This window comes from Fusarium flagelliforme (assembly GCF_020744385.1).
Source record: "Fusarium flagelliforme strain FIESC 12 MPI-CAGE-AA-0113 chromosome Unknown B0J16scaffold_1, whole genome shotgun sequence".
In the NCBI taxonomy this organism is placed as follows: Eukaryota; Fungi; Ascomycota; class Sordariomycetes; order Hypocreales; family Nectriaceae; genus Fusarium; species Fusarium flagelliforme.
In genome coordinates this window covers 986,929-1,005,935 of record NW_025763503.1, presented here as the reverse complement: position 1 = coordinate 1,005,935, position 19,007 = coordinate 986,929, and the positions used below count along the sequence as shown (strand labels likewise).

The following is a 19,007-nucleotide window of genomic DNA, read 5'->3' as shown; positions in this document are numbered from 1 at the left end:
AATTGCCGTCCATGGTATCAGTCCATATCCTTAAAACCTTATTCATGACACAAAACGCCAAAAAGCCATGCTTGTTCAGTAAATGCAACATGAGATGCCGTCAAACTTTGAAAATACTCCGAGATGGGTTAAAAGTAGCCAGGAAAAACTTTCGAGAGTGCTCGCAGCCCTGTGGATTATGTCAGTTTGTGAATGTTACGTTGGATCGAAATTGACTTACACACTGCCCTTTGAGAGTCGGGGTCGTCAAAGGGTGCGTTCTTGGCTGCAATTTCGCGCATACGCTGTCGCGCAAACGAAGAAGGACTTCCACGTCGCGGCGTTGGCTCTGTGCTCAATTCTGAATTCTCTGGCTGGGTCGGGAGCATATTCAAACGCTTGGGTTTGGGTCGTCTTGTTCGTGGGGTCTTGGCTGGTGCAGGCGGTTGTGTGTTTGTATCTGGTTCTCCAGGCTGTGCGGCGAGGGTGGTGGAGGGTGTCGGTGCTGTCTCTACCCCTTCTTGCGCTTCCGTTATAGCAGGCTCGGCAGGTCGTCGCATAAACGTGGGAAGTTTCAAGGAAACCAAAGGCGCGGAGGAAGGTCTTGAGGGCGATGTAGAGGTCCTGAAGATTCGCTTGCCCCAATCCTTCATCTTGGTGTTGTCGGCTTCCTCGGAGAGGTCTTCAAGATCAACTCTTTGGCGTAGTTTACTAAGAGCGCGCTCTCGACGGACCATGCCATTGGTGATTCTAGGACTGTAGCCCCTCGGCAGCATGGAATGTTTGCACATTGGGCAGAGAGAACTGTTCTTCGACAGGAACTCGTCAATGCACTCCGGATGGAATATGTGACCGCATGATAGCTCTCGGATGATCGTTACTCGGTGTTCGAAATTGGTAAGGCAAATATGACAACTGGGTTGGAAGTTGGTGGCAGCATTGTCGCCGGTTGTTCCGATACCAGATCGCTTGCTTCTGACACTCACGCCAGATCGAACGCTTTGTTGGTCGAATCCTCGAGTGCTTCGATGGCGGCGTGTGGATGAAGGCGTCGGGGGCGGTACTATCGATTCGGGATCGGCGTTATAAGTGAATAGCGGAAAACTATTGATATGGGAAGTGGGTACTGTCAATTGTTTAATACCCATGGCTTCTAGATCAACTTCGCCGGACTCGACTCTCTTTCGTAGCGATATTCGGCGACGTCTTTGTACCAGATGCATGGTTATCGATACGAAAGCGAATATAGCCAAAAGAGCACCAATAACAATGAGAAAGAATGCCCATAGCGGGGGGATGTCGGATTCATCCTCCACGGATAGTTCGGTCCAGATACGGACATAATCTCTCGGGTTTGGGCCGTAAATTGTGCTGATATTATCGCCGTAAGGAACATCATCCACACTGCCAGAATAAAGACTCAGTTGGTTCATCATGTTCTGACCTTCTTGGCCTGAAATGGCATAGATAGGATATTTGTTGAGGGTCATCCATTGCCCTCCGTCCTCAAGATTCCAAACAGGTGAGTCAGCATCTTGAGGTTGATTCGAAGAATTGTTAGGTTTATAAAAGATGAAAGCGCGAATGGGATTGAGACGCGCAGAAGCGAGGTAAGCTAAGGTACAGTCGATGCTGAACCAGGGGGCGAGGGCGATAAGGTTGTAATTTTGTGGTGGAAGGTTGTTGCGGCGTGTGACATTTCGAGGGATGAATTGGTACTGCTGTCGGTCGCACTGCTGATCGTTGTCAAGGTCGGGTACGTATAGAAGGCCGTTGATAATGCCGTTGGATGCTTCGGCATTGGTGGTGGTTAGGGTTGTGATGTTAGTGGGAATGCGCTCCTTATATGCTATGTCGGACTGTTTTCATTCGGTAAGTCAAAGCCACATGAACGATAGGGATACCTCCGCGCAATCGATTCGCGAAGGCCCAGTGACGTGGACGTACTGAGAGAGCCGTAAGGTTCCGAATGATTGTAGACGGAACCGTGCTTGCGCCGCTCCATACTGGGTTACTAAACAGGAGGCTACCGAGGCTGGTCAGCGATGCTCATGTGTTATAGCAAAAAATGCAGAGTGTTGCCATCTGATCGGGAGTTCGTGGTAGACGACGTCGTTGTTCGCTGAGGTGGTGAGAGTGGGGAGGTGAAAGCGGCGTAGTCGTGAATGTCACGCCAGCAACGGTGATGACGACAATGGCCACGAGAATGAACAACGGCGTAACGGCTGGAGATGATAGAATGTAAAGTGAAATACATACACGACATTTCGTATCTCGGTGAGCGCTAGATGAATTCGATGTCAGTTCGTGAATGCCAAGACTGGGGTATGATGCGAGGCTCTTGGCCTCGAACCCGCAGGAGCGGATGAGCAATAGACACAAGATATTGAGCGAACGGATGACCGTGATACAGTGGGCGCTGAAAAGGAAAGAGAGGAGTCAAGTTGAATCGACTGAAAGAATAAATATGGAACTTACACATGCTTCTACAACATATTCAATCATGGAATCGTAGGCATGATATGGCGTGCACCAGAGGCGCAAAAAAATCAAGTGAAGGCCAGGGTGAGAGGAGGGCGGACGCGATCCTTCGGGAATGAGGCTGAAAGGATGAGAATCGAATCGGTCTGACGGCGGATTGAATCTAAAACCGAAACTGAGGTTGGAAATACGAATGAGTGAAAAAGCAGGAGCGAGCGAGTTGGTGTTTCCTGGGGGAGAAAGAGAGAATCAAGCGAGAGTAAGGTGGACTTGGAAACCAGGACGGAGTGTGGAAATGGCCCGGATGCTGAATTGTGGCTGCCGTTTCCGCTGGAAGAGAAAGCAAGAAGTGCTGGTGCAGGTGCAGGAAAGAGGGAGCAGTAGTAGCAGGTACCTAGCAGTGGTACCTAGCACCTCACAATAGCGTGTGTGGATGAGCGATGAGATGGAACAGGCGGCTGGTGGAGACAGGAGAATGCAGGAGAGGCAATACGAATCGAAAGGGAGAAAGCGCGAGTGCGAGTGAGCGTTTTTGGGGGGTGACGAACTGATTATTCGCAGGGGGTATCAGAAATCAAGACTTCCCGCACTCGTGGTCCAAAAAAACAAATGAGCAACGCTCGTTTCCTCAATGCTGACAGCCTGACGAGATTATTTCGGCTCTATTACTCGGAGCAGTCAAGTTTTTTAACGCCCCGAAAGCCTGAGCCGCCAGTGAAGAGAGAGGGAGGGGCCGGGGGGCTGAACTGAACTGGGAACCTGGATTCCATGGATTCCACGTTCAGCGTTATACTGGGGTCGAGCGTGAAATCGGCGAATGAGGAAGTAGCCTGGACAGTCTCGTTGGTGGCGCGTTTCGGCTTAGAGGTGTGAACAATGAATGGGAGTGAGTATAATATGGATCACTTTTATGCAGGGACTGTCTATTGACGAAATATGAACGAACACCAACAAACAAACACGCTTATCCCGAAATCCTTGCATACATGGAGAGGAAGAAATAGTGACGATGACACCGAATATACTCGGACACGGAATTCAAAAACAGAAAAGGCCTGGACAAGATGCTCCAGGCACACTGGAGCTACGATTCGAGACTTGCCTACATCAAAGGCGCTAGAGTATCGGGGGCCACGATGCGGATGCATACCGACCACCACACGATAGTGCTACAGGCACAGCTAGCTTTGTTTTATAGTTGCAGGAACGCACAGCAGCAAAAGTCGAGAGTTGAAGCCATGGCGGCAGGTCGAAATGCCAAGCCGGCAATATCTGGTCGAACCGAACATCTGGGAACTCAAGAGTTGAGGGACACGCTTCTCTGGTATGTAGAATTCTCGAGCAACTCGGATTGACTTTATTGAAGACACACGCCATTGAGCTCATGATTTGTCACTGAACAGAGGCACGGAGCACGAGTCGGAGCAGACCAGGTCCAGGTGAGTAAACTGAAGCCTTACATTCCAAAGACTCTGAACCATTTGAATCTGGTGCTTCTTTCTTCTTCTCGATCATAAGCACAAAGAGAAGCTGTCGTAAAATAAATGCCGATCCCACAAATAGTTCGAGTGTGAGAAACAAAAGCGCTCACTGTACAGTACTGTATAATTCCCAGGCGGTTTGCATTAGCAATACCTTTCCTTTTGCAAGCAGTTAAGATTGGCCCGTCCACTTCCCCACAAACCAAAAGCTTGTTGGTCAAGACTTGTACATATTAGGACAAATGGCCCGCAAAAGAAGTCCTTTTATATCTCACCGTCAAGGTTAGGGATACTTTGTCACCCGGACGTTTTGGTGCGTGCAGGCTGAAAAGGGATTGCACTGTTACTTAACCGTGGTTCTTCCAGCGATGGCTGAGAGTCCAAGATAAGGTATTATTTAGACTGCTGAAATAGAGGGACCGAGATAAGGTTAATCATGGTATCTGTAGAAAGTTATCCCCGTTGAATAGACTATTTCTAGACCATTATTGGAGTCGGTTCTAGTTGTCGATGAACAGCACAGAGTAGTAATACTGTACCTCTCGGATCTAACCTTCTATCGGGCCCAGCCAAGCTTCTCGATCAAAGCTTGTTGCACTCGACACGTTTTGACCTCTCCACCTAGGTACTGTAGTGTAGCGCCAGCGATGACGAGGGACATTTCCTTGACATAATTGCTGTACTGTAACCCAAGTTCATGATTCAGTATGCAGTTGTCTCTTTTGCTGGTTCTGTCGATGATAATCAAAAGAATGTGTCAAATGTTACAGCACATGGTGTCGGTTGTTTCAACTGTGCCGTAGAACCCTTGCGTTTTTTTCCCTCTTGACCTGCGGAGACAGGGGCATACGGGGCATGTCTCTGGCCTTTGCTGACTGGCTAAAGGTAAAAGCTCACCCGTCCTCTGCCCATCCTTCTGGCACGACGGGTAAGGCAAACGTGCTAATCCACTGGTTCAACGCCAGCCTGTCATCTCTATTCAATAACCTTACTGTGCCGTACATATTTTGTAGTTCAGCATGGTATAATGTGCACTGTACGAGAACTTTTGATTCAAAACACCAAGACAGGCAAGTTGACTGACTATCACTGATTCGAGGGTCCTGGGGCTGGCAGAGGGAAAGGGAGCTATCTCGGCAAACCGGCAAGATTCTATGCTTAGTGAGTTTCGGATGCCAAGATGCTGCAGAACAGTTGTCGAACTTCCAAGGTTGAGGTTGAATTGTCTGATACCCTGATCGTACCTAATTCATCTGCCGTACCTGTTTTGAAGCTGTATGCTACAGCAAGGTCTTCTAACCACCCGCGGGAGTATCTGTTACAATTCGGCTGCCTTGAATCGCTCCACTGGCTTTCTTCTCAATCTAACCAACCATAGCCAGATTTCTATCCTTTGCACCCCCTGGCCCTGCAGACAAGGTAAAAGAATCCTTGTCTTATCGTGCTACGCCACTTGACGTAATCAGAAGCGGGTAAAGCTATCCAGATCCACGAAGCCTGAGGCACGCTATTCTACTAGGAGAGATACTAGCATCATCACAATCAGCTCACTCAAAGATAAGGTAGATCTGAATGTAAGACCATTCATTCTCTCACAACGCAGTAGGATAGCTAAACGAAAATCTTTGTCTTTCAAGCGAACCAAAGCGTCATCTGAGTTACACGTGGTACATCTACGAATCGCGTTGAGGATGGATGAGCCTGACGTTATGCCTTACACTCACTGCCTATTTCGGTCTGAGGTGGAGGGGAGGGATGGGGGATGCTCGCGCAATCAACTTCTTTTGAACATATCCTGGAGATGTACACAGAACATCAGTGTATCAGAAAGATTGAACGTCGAGCATAAGAGACAACCCATTTTTGATCGCTTTATGCTAGCTTAGCCTAACTCTTAAATTCTTGTTTCATTATCGTAAGCTTAGAGGACGTCGTTTTCTCATACCCACTCGACACTGTAGAGAAGCGTAGTGCTGTATGTATGATGTTGGGTCTCATTCATAGGTCAAAGATCGACAGCAATCACCATCAGCAGGATTGATTGGCATGAACGGCATAGTGAGCGGTGTAGCCCCAGGAAGAAGCAGGACATGCCCTCAAAGCGAGCAACACCGGTAGCCAGTACTCAGTTGAAACTGCTTGACTAGCTGGAATAGCTTGCTACGACGACTGCCCTGACGGACTTCTCAAGATTCACATGTGTTCTTTGCCGGGCTTAAATAATCGTTATTGTCATTGCTTTTTCTTCCATTAGGACTCGACCCTGTGTAGGTACCTAGTAAATCAAGGCCTTTGGGCCAAAGACTTTCCAAGCAGAGTGATCCTGGTTCTTACCAGCGTCGGTCACCACCGTAGCCGTTATCACCATACTGATCGTTGTCACGGCTTCCACGGCTTCCACGGCGCTCACGGTTATGGCCTCCCGAGCTCTGTCGAACATAGTCATCAGCAGAGCCTCCGCCGTAACCGTTATCGTCCCGGCGGCCGTAGCTATCACCGCCATAACCACCCTCTTCTCGACGCTCATAGCCACTACCACCACCGTAGCCGCTCTGCTCTTGACGGCCATAACTGCTCTCTTCTTGACGACCGTAGCCGCCGCTGCTACCACCGTAGCCACCACCATAGCTACTCTGTTCCTGGCGGCCATAGCTGCTCTCCTCTTGACGACCGCCGTAGCCACCACCGTAGCTGCTTTGCTCTTGACGGCCATAACTGCTCTCTTCTTGACGTCCATAACCACTACTGCCGCCGTAGCTGCTCTCCTCGTGACGACGACCACCATAGCCACCATCGTTATCATCACGACGACGACCGTGGCTCTCCTCGTTCGAGCCGTAGTACTCCTGTCGCTCAGTTCGCTGCTCATAGCCTCCAGAGTAGGTTTGATGAGTCTCAGTTCGCTCCTCGTACCCGTAGCCACCAGTGTGGCGACCATCTGAAGAGTCCCGCTGCTCATATCGACGGTACTCCTCATGTTGGCTACCGTCAGGACGCTGAGTCTGAGAGTACTCGGCCTGACCGTAACGGTTGCCGTGATGACCATACTCGGTTTCAGTCTTGGTGTACGAGCCATCGTCTTCGCGGCGGCTGCTGGATTGTCGCTTAGTCTCATCATCGTTGAAAGCGCCGCCAAGAAGCGAGCTTGCTTGGTTGAGGAAGCCACTAAGACCACCCTCTTCCTTCTCCTCCTTATGGGAAGAAGAGGGCATCTTGTAGCCAGTGTTCTGCTCAACTAGTCCAGAGAGGGCACCAGTAGCACCCTTGAAGATGGCGTCGGCCGCAGCACCAGCAATCTTGTCCTCGAGAGTCTCAGGACCACCGCCGTACAGCTTGCGCATCTTAAGCTTGCCAGCACATCCGTGGCCGTGGCCAGTATCATGGACACCCTCCTTGTGGTTTTCGCCGTTTTGGACACCATCGCGGGTCAGCTTGCGACGATAATCCTCACGCTGGCCGTCACCCATCTCTCGCCACCACTCCTCGACGCCCGCGAAGAAACGATGACGACCTTCCTGAGCCTTACGGCTTCCAAGGTCTCGCTGAGCGGGATGGTGCAGAACACCGTTGACGATGTCGTCGAGGAGTCTATCCACATCGGTACTCTCGTCATCGATGGCATCCATGAGCTGGGGGACGACCCATTGGACCATAGAGGCAGCATTTCGACCAGCAATTTCGTTGAGAATCTGCCATTGAGTTAGTTTGTCGTGCATATATATCAGGCTATGAGACTGGACTTACGTTAGAGAAGTGATCCTTGGAGAGCATGGAGTGAGTGGGGTCGGTAGATCGATCATTGTTGAAAACGATGTGCTGCTCACGCTCACTGCTCGCGATGATCTCTTCAGAACCGGTCTTGAGCTCATTGCGGATCTGTTGAATGAGAGGAACGATGAAAGGAGCAATGATGGAGAAGATGAAGACAGAGAGCTGCTCCTCCAGCTGCTCGATGATCTTGGGCAGCACGGGGATTCTCTCCATAGCGCCTGAAATGCTCTTCATGATGTCGTCGTGGAATTCAATAGCGGGCATGACTTGCTTAAAGACATTCTGGATGTATTGAGTGAACTCCTCGGGGTCGCGAGGAGAGACGCTTGTGTTCTCCATCTGAGCAGCAGCAGCGTTGTTTTGGAGTTCATCAACTCGGTCACTCTGGTGCTTATCGCCAAAGATACCATCAGGGATCTTATCCAACAGATCGCGAAGCATGCTGGTGTCAGTTTTGGCACCTTGCTGTAGAGTACCCTCAAGCTCCTCAATCTCGTTCTGGGTCAACTTGTCGGAAACTGAAATGGTTAGCGCTACTCCTTTCCTATCCATAAATTCATATTACTAACCTTCACCAGTGACGGAGTGCAGGAAGTCAACACCACCGAAAGTACCTGTGACAACGGGGTAGACTGGTCCACGAGCACCCTCGATCTCCATTTCGGTATCGCGGCCGACATGGGCGAAAGTATCGCGTTCACCCAGCTCAATGAGGGCAAGCTCGCAGTAGTTGCTGTGGGCAAAGAAATCTAATTTGCAGTCATGTTAGCCTTTGCTTAGACAGTTGGAACGCAGCTTGCTCTACTTACCCTCCAGACAATGCAATCCAGTTCCCATAAGGCGAAGAGCCTCGTACTTGTCCGCCTTTCGTCGAGAGTCCTTGTATCGACGAGCAAGCTCGATGGTGCCAGTAAAGAGTTTCTTGATGTGCCTGGCGGAAGTCATGCAACGGGCACGCTCGTTTGCAATGTAGTTCTTCATGCCTGTCTCGGGATCGACAGACAGCTCTCGTTCTTCGTCGATTGGGCCTCGAAGGCGCTCATCGTACTGACGAGCATCAACGTTCTCGGCGTAATCCTTGGGGTTGTCGATGTGGTCCTCGGGACGGTAGCAGCCCAGTCGTTCGGCAGTGACCTCGAACTCGCCGGAGCCATAGCCGAAGGTCATGAAGCCGAGGACGCAGAGCAGAAGGCGAATGGCCTCAGCAGAAACAGACTTGACGGTACCGACATCGATAGCTTGGGAATAATCTCGAAGCCAGTTTCCGAAGTAGACACGAGAGACGTTGATTTTGTTGAACTTCTTGCCGTTGAGGGCCTGAGCCTGGGAAAGGATCAGGAGTGCATCTGTGATATCACCGTGACGCCCTGTAAGTGAAGTCAGTCAGCCGTTGATGCTCCTGGTTCTGTGCATGTGAAATACTTACAGTTTTGGCCTTCAACCTTGGAGATTGAGGCAATGTTACCAGCTCCGAAAGCAAAAGCCGGCGAGGCCAGAGCAACGAGGATAACAAGCCCCACCAGGAGGCTGTGAGATCTGAGAGTGAACATTGTGGTGGTTCACTGCTGGGAGTGTCCCAGATAGCAGATTGGTGTTGTGTTACAAAGACTGCAAAGGAAAGAACCCCTTCTGAGCTAGCAGAAAGGCGTACAGTATCGTCAATGAGTTTGCAAAAAGGAAGAGAAAGAACTCCAGGGGAATACGATATTGAAGTAGGAAAAGAAGAAGAAAACAGGGAGTCGGTGGAGGATGGATGGTGAAGGTGGAGGGGACCTCACTAACTGAGGGGCAGCCGTCGATTGGAGCTCAGCTAGTGACGCAGCTTCAGCTCCCGACCATGGTCTGTCCTCCAGTGACAAACAGATGGCCCGATCTAAGGAAACCAACCGAAACACTGGAGCTCACATCATTTGTCCAGACCATCTTCAGGATACCAACTGCTACCTCAACAAGACAGACCAAGCCACCTCACCTCTTACAGCGCTAAGCTAACAGCGCAGAAGGGGGTCCGGCTGCCTCCCTAAGCTGACTCAATCTTGAGATCCGATAGCAGCTACTGTAAAAGTTCCTAACGAAATCCAGTTTTCCCGGGCGATCAACCGGCAGTCAAGAAATGGTCTGGTCTGCCTGGTCTGCTGCTTTGCATCGTGCCAAGCATGATTTCATAATTTCATGCGCAAGCTTTCAGGGCCCGCAACGTTAGAGAATGAATGGATCGAGGGGCAAAGAGAGCTGGGGTAAGCTTTTGCAAGCTGCGACAGGGGTCCAGTACACGTATTTTTGGTGTGTTGATGGTGCGGGAACAAGTACTTCACCCCTCCATGATGGCAATAACAAGGGTCTGTAACGCGAGTAGATGGGGCTATTGGCTGACGTCGAATGAAGCTTAACAAGAAACGCGTGGTTGCCGGAATAATGAAGCTGGTCACTGATCAGACATTAGCTATTGCAAGGCTAGGAACAGGAATCAGGACCTCACAGGCTCTATGAGAACATACCTCGTGAGTCCCTGAATGTTGTCACACAGTTTTAACTGGAATCCCAGTATCAGCCTCGAGGTGGTGATCCAGGCGCAAATGCATCCTCCCATCGGCCTTTCTTGCTACTGTACTGAGGGGTTGCGCTACCCCTCCATCGCGTCTGACTTTAAAGCAATGCGACAAGACAGAACTTCAAAGTCTCCAAACAATGAATGATAGGTACATCAACGGCACTTTTGGACGATATTGACGATGCACTTTCTATCAAGCTTGAAGAATGACAAGTTTGCGAAGAACACTTGGACGGGCGTCGCGGTATTTCAAGGCAGTACCTATGTAGGTATTGTATGTACCTAGATGCGGCGCGTTAAAAACGGCCCAGCTTGAAGTTCCATAGGTGGTAGAGAAACATACTAGGTAGCATAGCGGGATAACACAATTATAGCACGATGCTATCCGAGACGTGGCTGATGGATTGACAGTCAGACCAGCTAGGGACTGAATGATCGCAGAAACACAGCATTGAGATCAAAGACGCGTTTGTCTCTTTATAAGACTCGAGAACATCCAGCTGGTGGGGTTAAGGTTCTCAACAAGAGGCTACGCGGCATCAAACAGACAGAAGGTCATCAAGGTACTCCCATATGCTTGAGCCGGCGAGTGTGTCTATTCGGGTCTTTAGAGAACGAAGACACTACGCTCATACTTGTCTTGCTTGGAATCTATATTCTTAACCTACCATCATACTCTGGCAAAGGCCACCCCCTCGGCTATGGGCTGCTGATAATGCAAATTGGCCAGTTCTCATTTAAGGAATTGCTACCAGGTCAGAAATGGTTCATGATATAGGTAGCTTTGTCGAACATGGCAGTTTTTTATGATGCTACAACAGCTATCAAGGAATGCTTTCAGTGGTGGTTTTGGGCCTTCAACAACTGTGCTGTACTCCAAGCGTCACCGTTGCGAGAAGAAAGGCAAAGGGCTTCTAGTTGGACGTTCGCGACCGCAAGCTGCTCAGATGCGCTGAAACTAGGTACCCGTGGATGCTAATTGAATTAATATCACAGCACTCAATTAATGTCTGATAAAGCGTGAAATGGAAACGAGCGCAGGGGCAGATGCGCCACATGCTAGATCCTATCGTAGAACAAAGCAGTGTCTCGCACCAACAACCTGAATAACTGAACTGCCCGGACAGGAGGTTGCTCGTAGCTCGATCAGGCATCATCAGGGTTCGGCTCTGCTGGAGAGTTGCGGAGTTTTCGTCGCACAGCGGCACGCTGGGGGGACGCCAAGTGCCTGAAAAGAGCCTCGAACTTTGAGCGCCAGTAGTGGTCGTCATTCCATGTGTGCCCCCTGGCTCATCGTGCTGAAATGTACAGGCTAACAGGCCAAGGGTGAAGGTGCTGGAATGACCCCGCCTGATCAGTTTCCAGCAACCTCAGCAGGTGAAGGCGCTCGCGGATTGGGCTTTGAGGCGGTGAGTGGAGGGCAGCACACTCCTCAGGGTGTGACAGTGACACATCGTTCCGGCATGCCCTGGGAGGCGTCATGTAAAGCGCTAGGACGATCGCTGAATGAGTATTTTGCTGGTATCACTGGAATATCATAGCTTTGGCGATTGTGATCGCGAGGGGCCTCGAAGGCGCTGTAAGTCCATTTTGGCAACGAATTTGCGATGCACGTACAACCAACATTGCTACCATCATAATGAGCACACGTATAGAGTAGAGGAGATAGCGAAGTAATCCTCGATGTTGATGCCCAAAGACGAAAAATATTAGACGAGTACAGACGCGATACATTTAACGTTGAGAATTCCGCACTTGCAGCAGTAGCACCCAAGAGGCTGCACGACTGAGCGGGCGGAAGACTTGTTCCCTCGCTGGGAATGGGTGATTGACCAGTCAGCGATCCTCGCTCGAAGGTTCATTTGGCCCGTTATGTTTGCGCGTCTTCGCTTGGGTGTGTTGTGTTTGGGATTGTGAGTGTCAAGGTTTGACTGATAGACGCGAAGAGATTCCCGTCCAGACTTACAAAAGCCAGGCGTGAATTGCATTGGGTTGCTCTTGCCTCTTCACTGGGTATCAATTTTGGCACTGCGCTGTGCTGTTTGTGCAGCAGGTAATTCAGGGAAAGTGCACTGGAAGGTAGTTGCCGTCTACGGGCTACCTACAGAAAATAGAAGCTGGAGGTTTGGGCTGGTAGAGCCTGGCGTTGGAGTATTTACGGGACATTCATTGTGTGAGCCTTGGATGTTACTTTGAGCCTGCGACAGTCCGCTAAGCCCAAGAATTCGGTGGGTTCCGTAAGAGCGGCCAGGTCGGTTGCCGCGGGACAAAGGGTCACAGAAGGTGCTGCTGTAGGTAAAGAAAGGACTGAGAGGGAACCTGGAACTGGACGGGCGGGCTTCCTGTGCAGCTTTCCTCAGGCCCCATTTTCAAGCCCCCGCCTGAGTGGTGAAATTTTTTAATTGTGTTCTGGTGGCCTAGGCGGGCGACTCGGGGGGCCACTCGAGCGGGTGTGTTACAGCCAATCAATCGGCGCTCGACCACTAAAAACACGCGCCTGCTGCAGCTCTTCCCTTTTTATTTTTCCCTTATTTAATTTTTGAAGTGATTTTTTTTTTCTTAGGCGCTACCTATTTTTCTGACGCCCCCGCCTTAGCGAGCAGTTACTGATTGCGCGTGGCACCTGGCCCCTACATATTCAGCGCACCGCCCACCCCGCGCCCGTTCTGACTTTCCCCCCGTTCTTCAGTACTCTCAGCACTCTCGTCTTCCAGCACTTCTCAGTAAATCGCTGCATCCTTATTCCCATCAACGCGCCAAAGCCGCCTGAATTTGCCCGCCTTGATACTTCGCACAGCAAAACACTGCGTCGCGTCCACTACAGACTAATCGCGTTTTTTGAACCGTCCGTCTGCCCGCCACAAATCGTCTCTGTATAGCTTCGGGTGAAGTCTATACCAGCAGATCTGTCGCATCACTACCCAACTTCAAATATCTTCACATAAATCAAAATGGCTCGCCCCAAGAAGACAGCTGTCGAGAAGCAGCAACCTGCTCCCGTCCCCATGCCTCAGCACATTCAGCAATACCCTCAACACCCCCAGCCTATCGCTGCCGTCCCTCAAGCGATGGCCGTTCCCATGCCCGCTGCTATCGCAGCTCCCCCTCAGGCCGTGATGCCCCAGCGCGTCGTTGATAACGACAGCTTCCTTCGCGTTCGCGATTCGGTAAGTCTTTTAATTTTCATCTGGTTTTCTGATATTCTACCACACACTTTACTTGGACAACAACGCGCTCAAGTCCTGTCAACTCGACTCGAGGAGTCCTCGGGCTTAGACAAGGCGAAGGCGCGTTGTCAGAAAGCTCGTCGCAACTCGAGTCTTTGCAAGTTCACAGTAGCTCTACCCCACAATGCCTTTGTACCCACTGTAGCTCCCCACCGACTCACTTACACCCGACTTCCCTGCGCCGCACTACAAACTGTGTCTAAGATATTTGAGAACAAATTCTAACCTCGTCCAGGCTGTTGGTCGCTTGACTACCATTCTTGAGCTCTTGCGCTCTTTCACTGCCGACTATGTTCGCCAGACCAACCTTCTCCTTGGCGAGCCTACCGCCGAGGGCTCCCAAGACAACCTTCTCGCCAACTTTGAGCAAGCTGCTCAGCAGCTTATTAGCATCCAGCCTGCTGAGCTGGCACCTCCTGTTGAGGAGAAGAAGGAACGCAAGAAGCGAACCATTGACCCTAACGCTCCCAAGCGCCCCTTGACTCCCTACTTCCTGTACATGCAACACGCTCGTTCCATCATTGCCAACGACCTAGGCACTGAAGCACCCAAGGGTGCCGTCCAGGAGGAGGGCCAGCGACGATGGGCACACATGGGACCCCATGAGAAGCAGGGCTGGAACAATGCTTACCAGTACAACCTCCGTCTCTACAACGCCCGTGTTCATTCTTACAAGAATGGCAACCCTCTTGCCAAGGGCATGACTGATGAGGAGGCACTGAAGTATGCCGAGGATTTCCAGATCCCCATGCCTGAGCTCAAGGATGTCACCCAAACTGAAGCGCCTGCCAACGATCAGGATGCCCTTGCTGAGCAGCTCCAGGCTGTGGCTGCTGCCCCTGCTGCTGAAGAGCCTGAGGAGGCCGAGACCCCTGCCAAGACCCCCAAGAAGGCTGCCGGTGGTCGCAAGCGCAAGGTCGCTACTCCTGCTGCTGCTGAAGAGAAGCCTGCCCCTGCCAGCCCTGACAAGAAGCGTAGACGGTCTACCAAGGCAGCAGCCGCCGCCGAGCCTCAGGAGGAGCCCAAGAAGTCGGGTCGCAAGAAGACTAAGAGCTCTTAATTACCCTTCGTCTGTTTTCTCTTTCTCACTTGGCATTGGTTTATCTTGGCTTTCAGCAGCTCTCCGTTAAGCTCCTGCCACAGAATCACTGCTGGCAAGATGCAAGATACCTAAGGAGACTGTTATATACATACATAGGGTGGCTTGTCGGAGTTTAGAGGAGTTGTCTATTGCTTACCCATATTTCACATGGGTTATTGTTACCTTGGGAGGGTAAAATCTGGGTTCTCAACGAAACGGCTGGGAGGAGTGAGATTCACTGGATTGTGTACGATGCGATGCCTATGTTGTTTTGAAGCGCACAAAGATGCGGCAATGATAGCATGAATAAAGCAAACTCATTGAAGCATTTGTTAAATCAACCGTGTTGATGCTATACTTTGATAAGTGGCTTGGTGTCCGTATGTCTAACAGCATATTTCTAGCCGCAGAATAACCAGGCCAGTACTTGGGACGGGCCTGACTGAGTAAGGAAATTACTATGCCATTGTAGATTTGGTGTATCAAGACTATAATTGAGTAGATATCTGTTGTCACGCGTAAGAAGCAGCTATTCAACAACTGCATCGACCAGATGGCTATCTCACAGTACCTTATACTACCTAACGTTGGTATAAGTCCTTCCATTGCGACTCCACAGTGATAACGCAGTTATGACCTGTTTTCCTATTTAAAGATACCTATTCTTTCAAGGGCTATCCATGAGGTATCTGCTGAGAGTAACTTAAACTGGAAGTTCCGCAGCAGCTTTCCAGAAGCTAATTGTTTCAGTACCTACCTGCGTCTTTAGTGGTATTGCTGGAAAGGTCAACGGATTTCGAGACATCATTTCCACAATCAGTTATCGGTGTGCATGTAACCGTGCTCCCACTCTTATCGGGACGTGCCCCTAGAAGATCGCCAGCTCCCGCAGTGGGACACAAAAAGTCTGGAGCCCCAGGTCAGGTCAGCTTGAGGCTAAATGCGAGAAACGTGCAAGAGTGACAGTTAACCTCTATCAAAGCGCCTCTGCTACGTCATGCCCTTTGCATCTGCAGCTTCAATCGTCTTCACCTGCCCCAGTGCTTAAACGTCAAGCCTTTCTCTACCCGCTCTATAAGACGATCTCCTTCAAGAGTGCTCTTTCGCATTTCAGTCCTCTGAATCCTAGGGACGTTACTCTACAACCAGTCACCCTCGACAAGTCGAGTCGCTCGTCTTCCTATAGGCGCATCTTGCCCATCTAACGTTGTGGCTTGCGAGAAACGGATTCTCTAACCACTGTCAATCTTCTCTCGAAAAGATTATTAAACTTCGACTACTCCCGAAAGAGACATCTATCTTTCAAAACCACTTCATCATAATGGCTTCTTTCATTCGTTGGTAGGTCTATTCAAGCCAATTTCAAATTCAAGCATACATCATGATAGCGTCCGTACTGATCTATATCCAGGTACAACGCCAGGTTGGCTGCACGCCCACTGCTTACTCAGAGTGTAACCACTGCATTCCTTTTTGCTACAGGTGATGTTACAGCTCAGCAGCTTGTTGAGAAGAAGGGTGTTCAGAAGCATGACATGATTCGAACAGGCCGTATGGCTCTCTACGGTGGCTGTGAGTATCCCCTGGGTTCCCTTGATCAGCTACTCGACAGATATTGACTCTTGGCAGTTGTTTTCGGTCCTGTCGCTACTACTTGGTTTTCCTTCCTTGCTCGAAGGGTCAACGTGCCGAACAAGAAGGCCGAGGTCCTCACCCGCGTCGCTTGCGACCAGCTTGGCTTTGCGCCTGTCATGATCGGTGTCTTTCTTGGTAGCATGGCCACCATGGAAGGCAAGAGTGCGAAGGAGCGCATCAACAAGACGTGGTGGCCTGCTTTGAAGGCAAACTGGATGCTCTGGCCTGCTGTCCAGGTCATCAACTTCTCGCTCATTCCCTTGCAGTATCGTCTTTTCTTTGCCAACATCATCGCGATTGGCTGGAACTCCTACTTGAGCTGGGTCAACTCCCAATAAACAACAGCCTATCGCTGAAAGAATCGCCTTGCCGCTCGTCCTTCTATAGACATAGACGCATTGTCTTTATACACGTATCAGGCTGATGTTCTGCTTTCACATGAGTTGACTGGGTTTACTTTCACAGGGTTTGGGGTATAAACGGCGCAGAAGGAAAGAAGCCATGCGGTGTATTCAAAGGATTTGACCGCGTTTCGATAGATGCTATACCCATGTATAATAAGCCATCAAAAAAGCACATGACTTCTCACTCTAATGGATACTTGATGGGTCTCATGCGGCTTATCTTAAGCACGCGATGTTCTGCCAAGACTCATGATACAGCGGCAATCGATGTCCGGGCTGTCCTGGATCGGCTATCAGTCGAGATCGGTGCCCGGGGCAGTGGCCCATGATAACCGCCGTAGGCTTGCGTTTCCCGCCATTTTGAGTCACTTCCAGGTTCTCACTGCCCTGCCGTAAGTGCGGAGAAAGCCCCGTGATGAAACCAGCTGCAGTGGTTGGGGTACGGTCCGTGTTTAGAATGCTGGGCGCCTGGGGGCGACGTGGGCAGACAGAAATAGTACAGGTCGATCATCGAGACCTTTCAAGATGATAAACTCAATTAAAAAGGCATTACGAATACAATTCCAAAAACATGAGTCTTGCAAGTGATTACATGGCAAGATATGTGGAATAGAGGTGAATAAAGACAAACCAGATTCAATATCATATATGGAAATAGAACATCATGCTCATAGTCTGATGTCTTTTATGTCACTAGCTCAGAGTTGCCGTTATCGCTGCCTTAGGCCACAAATAGTTAGCGTCTGAAACCCTGTTCATCGCAGCGCAGCCTTTTCCCAGGCGGCCAAATCCGGGTTTGAAGATACAACCGAACAACATCAGGAACTCGTCCTGACCTCTAAAACCGCCCCTCTCCTCACCTCCCAGACTCTGCGGTTCCTCCGCACCTGGTAACTCATCATGTTGCCTTCATCGGTGCGCCGTATCGTCGCCTCAGCCGCCTCCTCTACCCCTCAGACCGGCGTCGTGTCTTCCATCGCTTCAGCCACTGTAAAGACCACTCCTATCTTTATTCAAAATCAGCAGCGACGATATTCCTCCTCGAAACCCTCCAAATCCGATAATGGCTCCAACGAGATCTCAGCCGGCCAGTCGGTTCCCGCCACCGCAACGCCCAAGTCTGGCAGCGAGAAGCGAAAGCGCAAGAGCAACAAGGATGCCTCCGATCGAGCGGCTTCTATGAAGAAGCTACCCAGCGTTCCCAACACGCATCACATGTCACAAGAAGGTAGGAATCCAGGATGCTCTAATGGAATATCTAGCACGATTGCTAACAGGCTCAGCCCTTGGTCTATCAAGTTTCTTCTCGCTACACAGACCTATCTCTGTTACTCAAACCATGCCCCGAGCTGTGTCCGATGAGCACTTTGCCTCCATCTTCGCCGCACGAACCAGGAACAACAAGATGGCCGATACCGAATCGACTCTCTCTAGCACTATCGAGCAACTGGAGGGTCCTATGGCTCAGATGACTATTGGTGGGCAAGAGGGACAGGAAGTTATGCACAAGGTTGATATCAAGAACCCCGACGGCACCGAGTCGAGCATGTACCTCCAGATCGATACTATGTCCGGCGAATTCCTACCTTTCCGACCCCCTCCTCTGCCTCAAGCCCAGGCTGCTGGCGAGTCAGAAAGTGCTATTGCGGAAGCCGAGGCCGTGGAGGATGTTCCCCAACACCGCGTCTACAAGGCCCTCTTCACAATTGAGGAGTCTACCGACCCCGATGGTCAGATTCGTATCATGGCCCACAGCCCCCGAATCATGCAGGATCAACCGCGGAGCTTTCTTGAGCGCCTGGCCCTTCGTCAACTCAAGTTCGACGAGGCCCAGGGTCGCCGTGATATGCATGCCATCAGTGTGAAGCGACAAAGAAAGCTCAAGATGAAGAAGAAGAAGTACAAGAAGTTGATGAAGAGGACGCGAGTCCTGCGCCGCAAGTTGGATCGAACTTAGACATGTGTACATATTCCCCCAAACCGTTCGAGTCCTGTTTCTGATTTTCTCACTATCTCGCATATGGGGCATTCGGACATATTTCATTCGTGGTGTCTGGGCATGAAGGGTGATGATTTCTCTACAAGTTTGGATGGATGCATTGCGACCCGAGACTTTTCATATTTACATAGACTCGCGCATAACAATCATCATTCTAAATCAGTCGAGATATTCTTCACCGTGACATCGGCCCAGACATACGAATCATGTATCATTATCTGTACAATTCACTCAATGATCCTCACTTATTACTGCCTACATGTGACTCTTCCCTGCGAAACTCGTGCTTTCTTGGAAATCTGGTTGACTTTAGGAGAATAATGGCACTTTTATGAGTTGAGTCATGAACATGATGCATTTATCGTTTAATGCCTAATATTCCGGGAGGTATATATACT

General features: G+C 50.3%; 5 protein-coding genes across 5 annotated transcripts; 3 read left to right on the top strand and 2 right to left on the bottom strand.

The window, feature by feature from the left end:
- Positions 1–128: 128 nt before the first annotated feature.
- B0J16DRAFT_377149 (uncharacterized protein) lies at positions 129–1,984 on the bottom strand (the record flags this gene model as incomplete). Its single annotated transcript, XM_046130824.1, has 3 exons — positions 129–169; positions 221–1,828; positions 1,927–1,984. 3 exons carry the CDS (start codon positions 1,982–1,984, stop codon positions 129–131), a joined length of 1,707 nt encoding a protein of 568 aa, XP_045988327.1.
- A 4,065-nt stretch (positions 1,985–6,049) lies between these two features.
- B0J16DRAFT_4216 (heterokaryon incompatibility protein Het-C-domain-containing protein) lies at positions 6,050–9,363 on the bottom strand. The gene is made up of 5 exons (XM_046133834.1): positions 9,139–9,363; positions 8,522–9,079; positions 8,282–8,461; positions 7,686–8,230; positions 6,050–7,630 (listed from the first exon to the last, which is right to left on the bottom strand). Exons 1-5 carry the CDS (start codon positions 9,260–9,262, stop codon positions 6,272–6,274), a joined length of 2,766 nt encoding a protein of 921 aa, XP_045988326.1. The 5' UTR covers positions 9,263–9,363; the 3' UTR covers positions 6,050–6,271.
- A 3,472-nt stretch (positions 9,364–12,835) lies between these two features.
- B0J16DRAFT_326413 (uncharacterized protein) lies at positions 12,836–14,938 on the top strand. Its single transcript, XM_046126006.1, has 2 exons — positions 12,836–13,430; positions 13,726–14,938. The coding sequence occupies exons 1-2, from the start codon at positions 13,215–13,217 to the stop codon at positions 14,548–14,550; spliced, it is 1,041 nt and encodes a 346-aa protein (XP_045988325.1). The 5' UTR covers positions 12,836–13,214; the 3' UTR covers positions 14,551–14,938.
- A 547-nt stretch (positions 14,939–15,485) lies between these two features.
- On the top strand, positions 15,486–16,650 carry B0J16DRAFT_4168 (uncharacterized protein). The gene is made up of 3 exons (XM_046133629.1): positions 15,486–15,912; positions 15,983–16,143; positions 16,201–16,650. Exons 1-3 carry the CDS (start codon positions 15,893–15,895, stop codon positions 16,542–16,544), a joined length of 525 nt encoding a protein of 174 aa, XP_045988324.1. The 5' UTR covers positions 15,486–15,892; the 3' UTR covers positions 16,545–16,650.
- Positions 16,651–17,372: 722 nt separating this feature from the next.
- Positions 17,373–18,963, top strand: B0J16DRAFT_326411 (uncharacterized protein). Its single transcript, XM_046126005.1, has 2 exons — positions 17,373–17,838; positions 17,894–18,963. Exons 1-2 carry the CDS (start codon positions 17,511–17,513, stop codon positions 18,565–18,567), a joined length of 1,002 nt encoding a protein of 333 aa, XP_045988323.1. The 5' UTR covers positions 17,373–17,510; the 3' UTR covers positions 18,568–18,963.
- The last annotated feature ends 44 nt before the right edge of the window (positions 18,964–19,007 follow it).

Excerpts from the sequence above, each read along its gene's own strand:
- B0J16DRAFT_4216 (XM_046133834.1), bottom strand. The coding sequence starts at position 9,262 with ATGTTCACTCTCAGATCTCACAGCCTCCTGGTGGGGCTTGTTATCCTC. Across the intron at positions 9,080-9,138 it reads CAAGGTTGAAGGCCAAAACT|GGCGTCACGGTGATATCACA; the intron begins GTAAGTATTTCA and ends CTTCACTTACAG. Across the intron at positions 8,462-8,521 it reads TGGATTGCATTGTCTGGAGG|ATTTCTTTGCCCACAGCAAC; the intron begins GTAAGTAGAGCA and ends ACTGCAAATTAG.
- B0J16DRAFT_326413 (XM_046126006.1), top strand. The coding sequence starts at position 13,215 with ATGGCTCGCCCCAAGAAGACAGCTGTCGAGAAGCAGCAACCTGCTCCC. Across the intron at positions 13,431-13,725 it reads TCCTTCGCGTTCGCGATTCG|GCTGTTGGTCGCTTGACTAC; the intron begins GTAAGTCTTTTA and ends AACCTCGTCCAG.
- B0J16DRAFT_4168 (XM_046133629.1), top strand. The coding sequence starts at position 15,893 with ATGGCTTCTTTCATTCGTTG. Across the intron at positions 15,913-15,982 it reads ATGGCTTCTTTCATTCGTTG|GTACAACGCCAGGTTGGCTG; the intron begins GTAGGTCTATTC and ends ATCTATATCCAG. Across the intron at positions 16,144-16,200 it reads TATGGCTCTCTACGGTGGCT|TTGTTTTCGGTCCTGTCGCT; the intron begins GTGAGTATCCCC and ends GACTCTTGGCAG.
- B0J16DRAFT_326411 (XM_046126005.1), top strand. The coding sequence starts at position 17,511 with ATGTTGCCTTCATCGGTGCGCCGTATCGTCGCCTCAGCCGCCTCCTCT. Across the intron at positions 17,839-17,893 it reads GCATCACATGTCACAAGAAG|CCCTTGGTCTATCAAGTTTC; the intron begins GTAGGAATCCAG and ends TAACAGGCTCAG.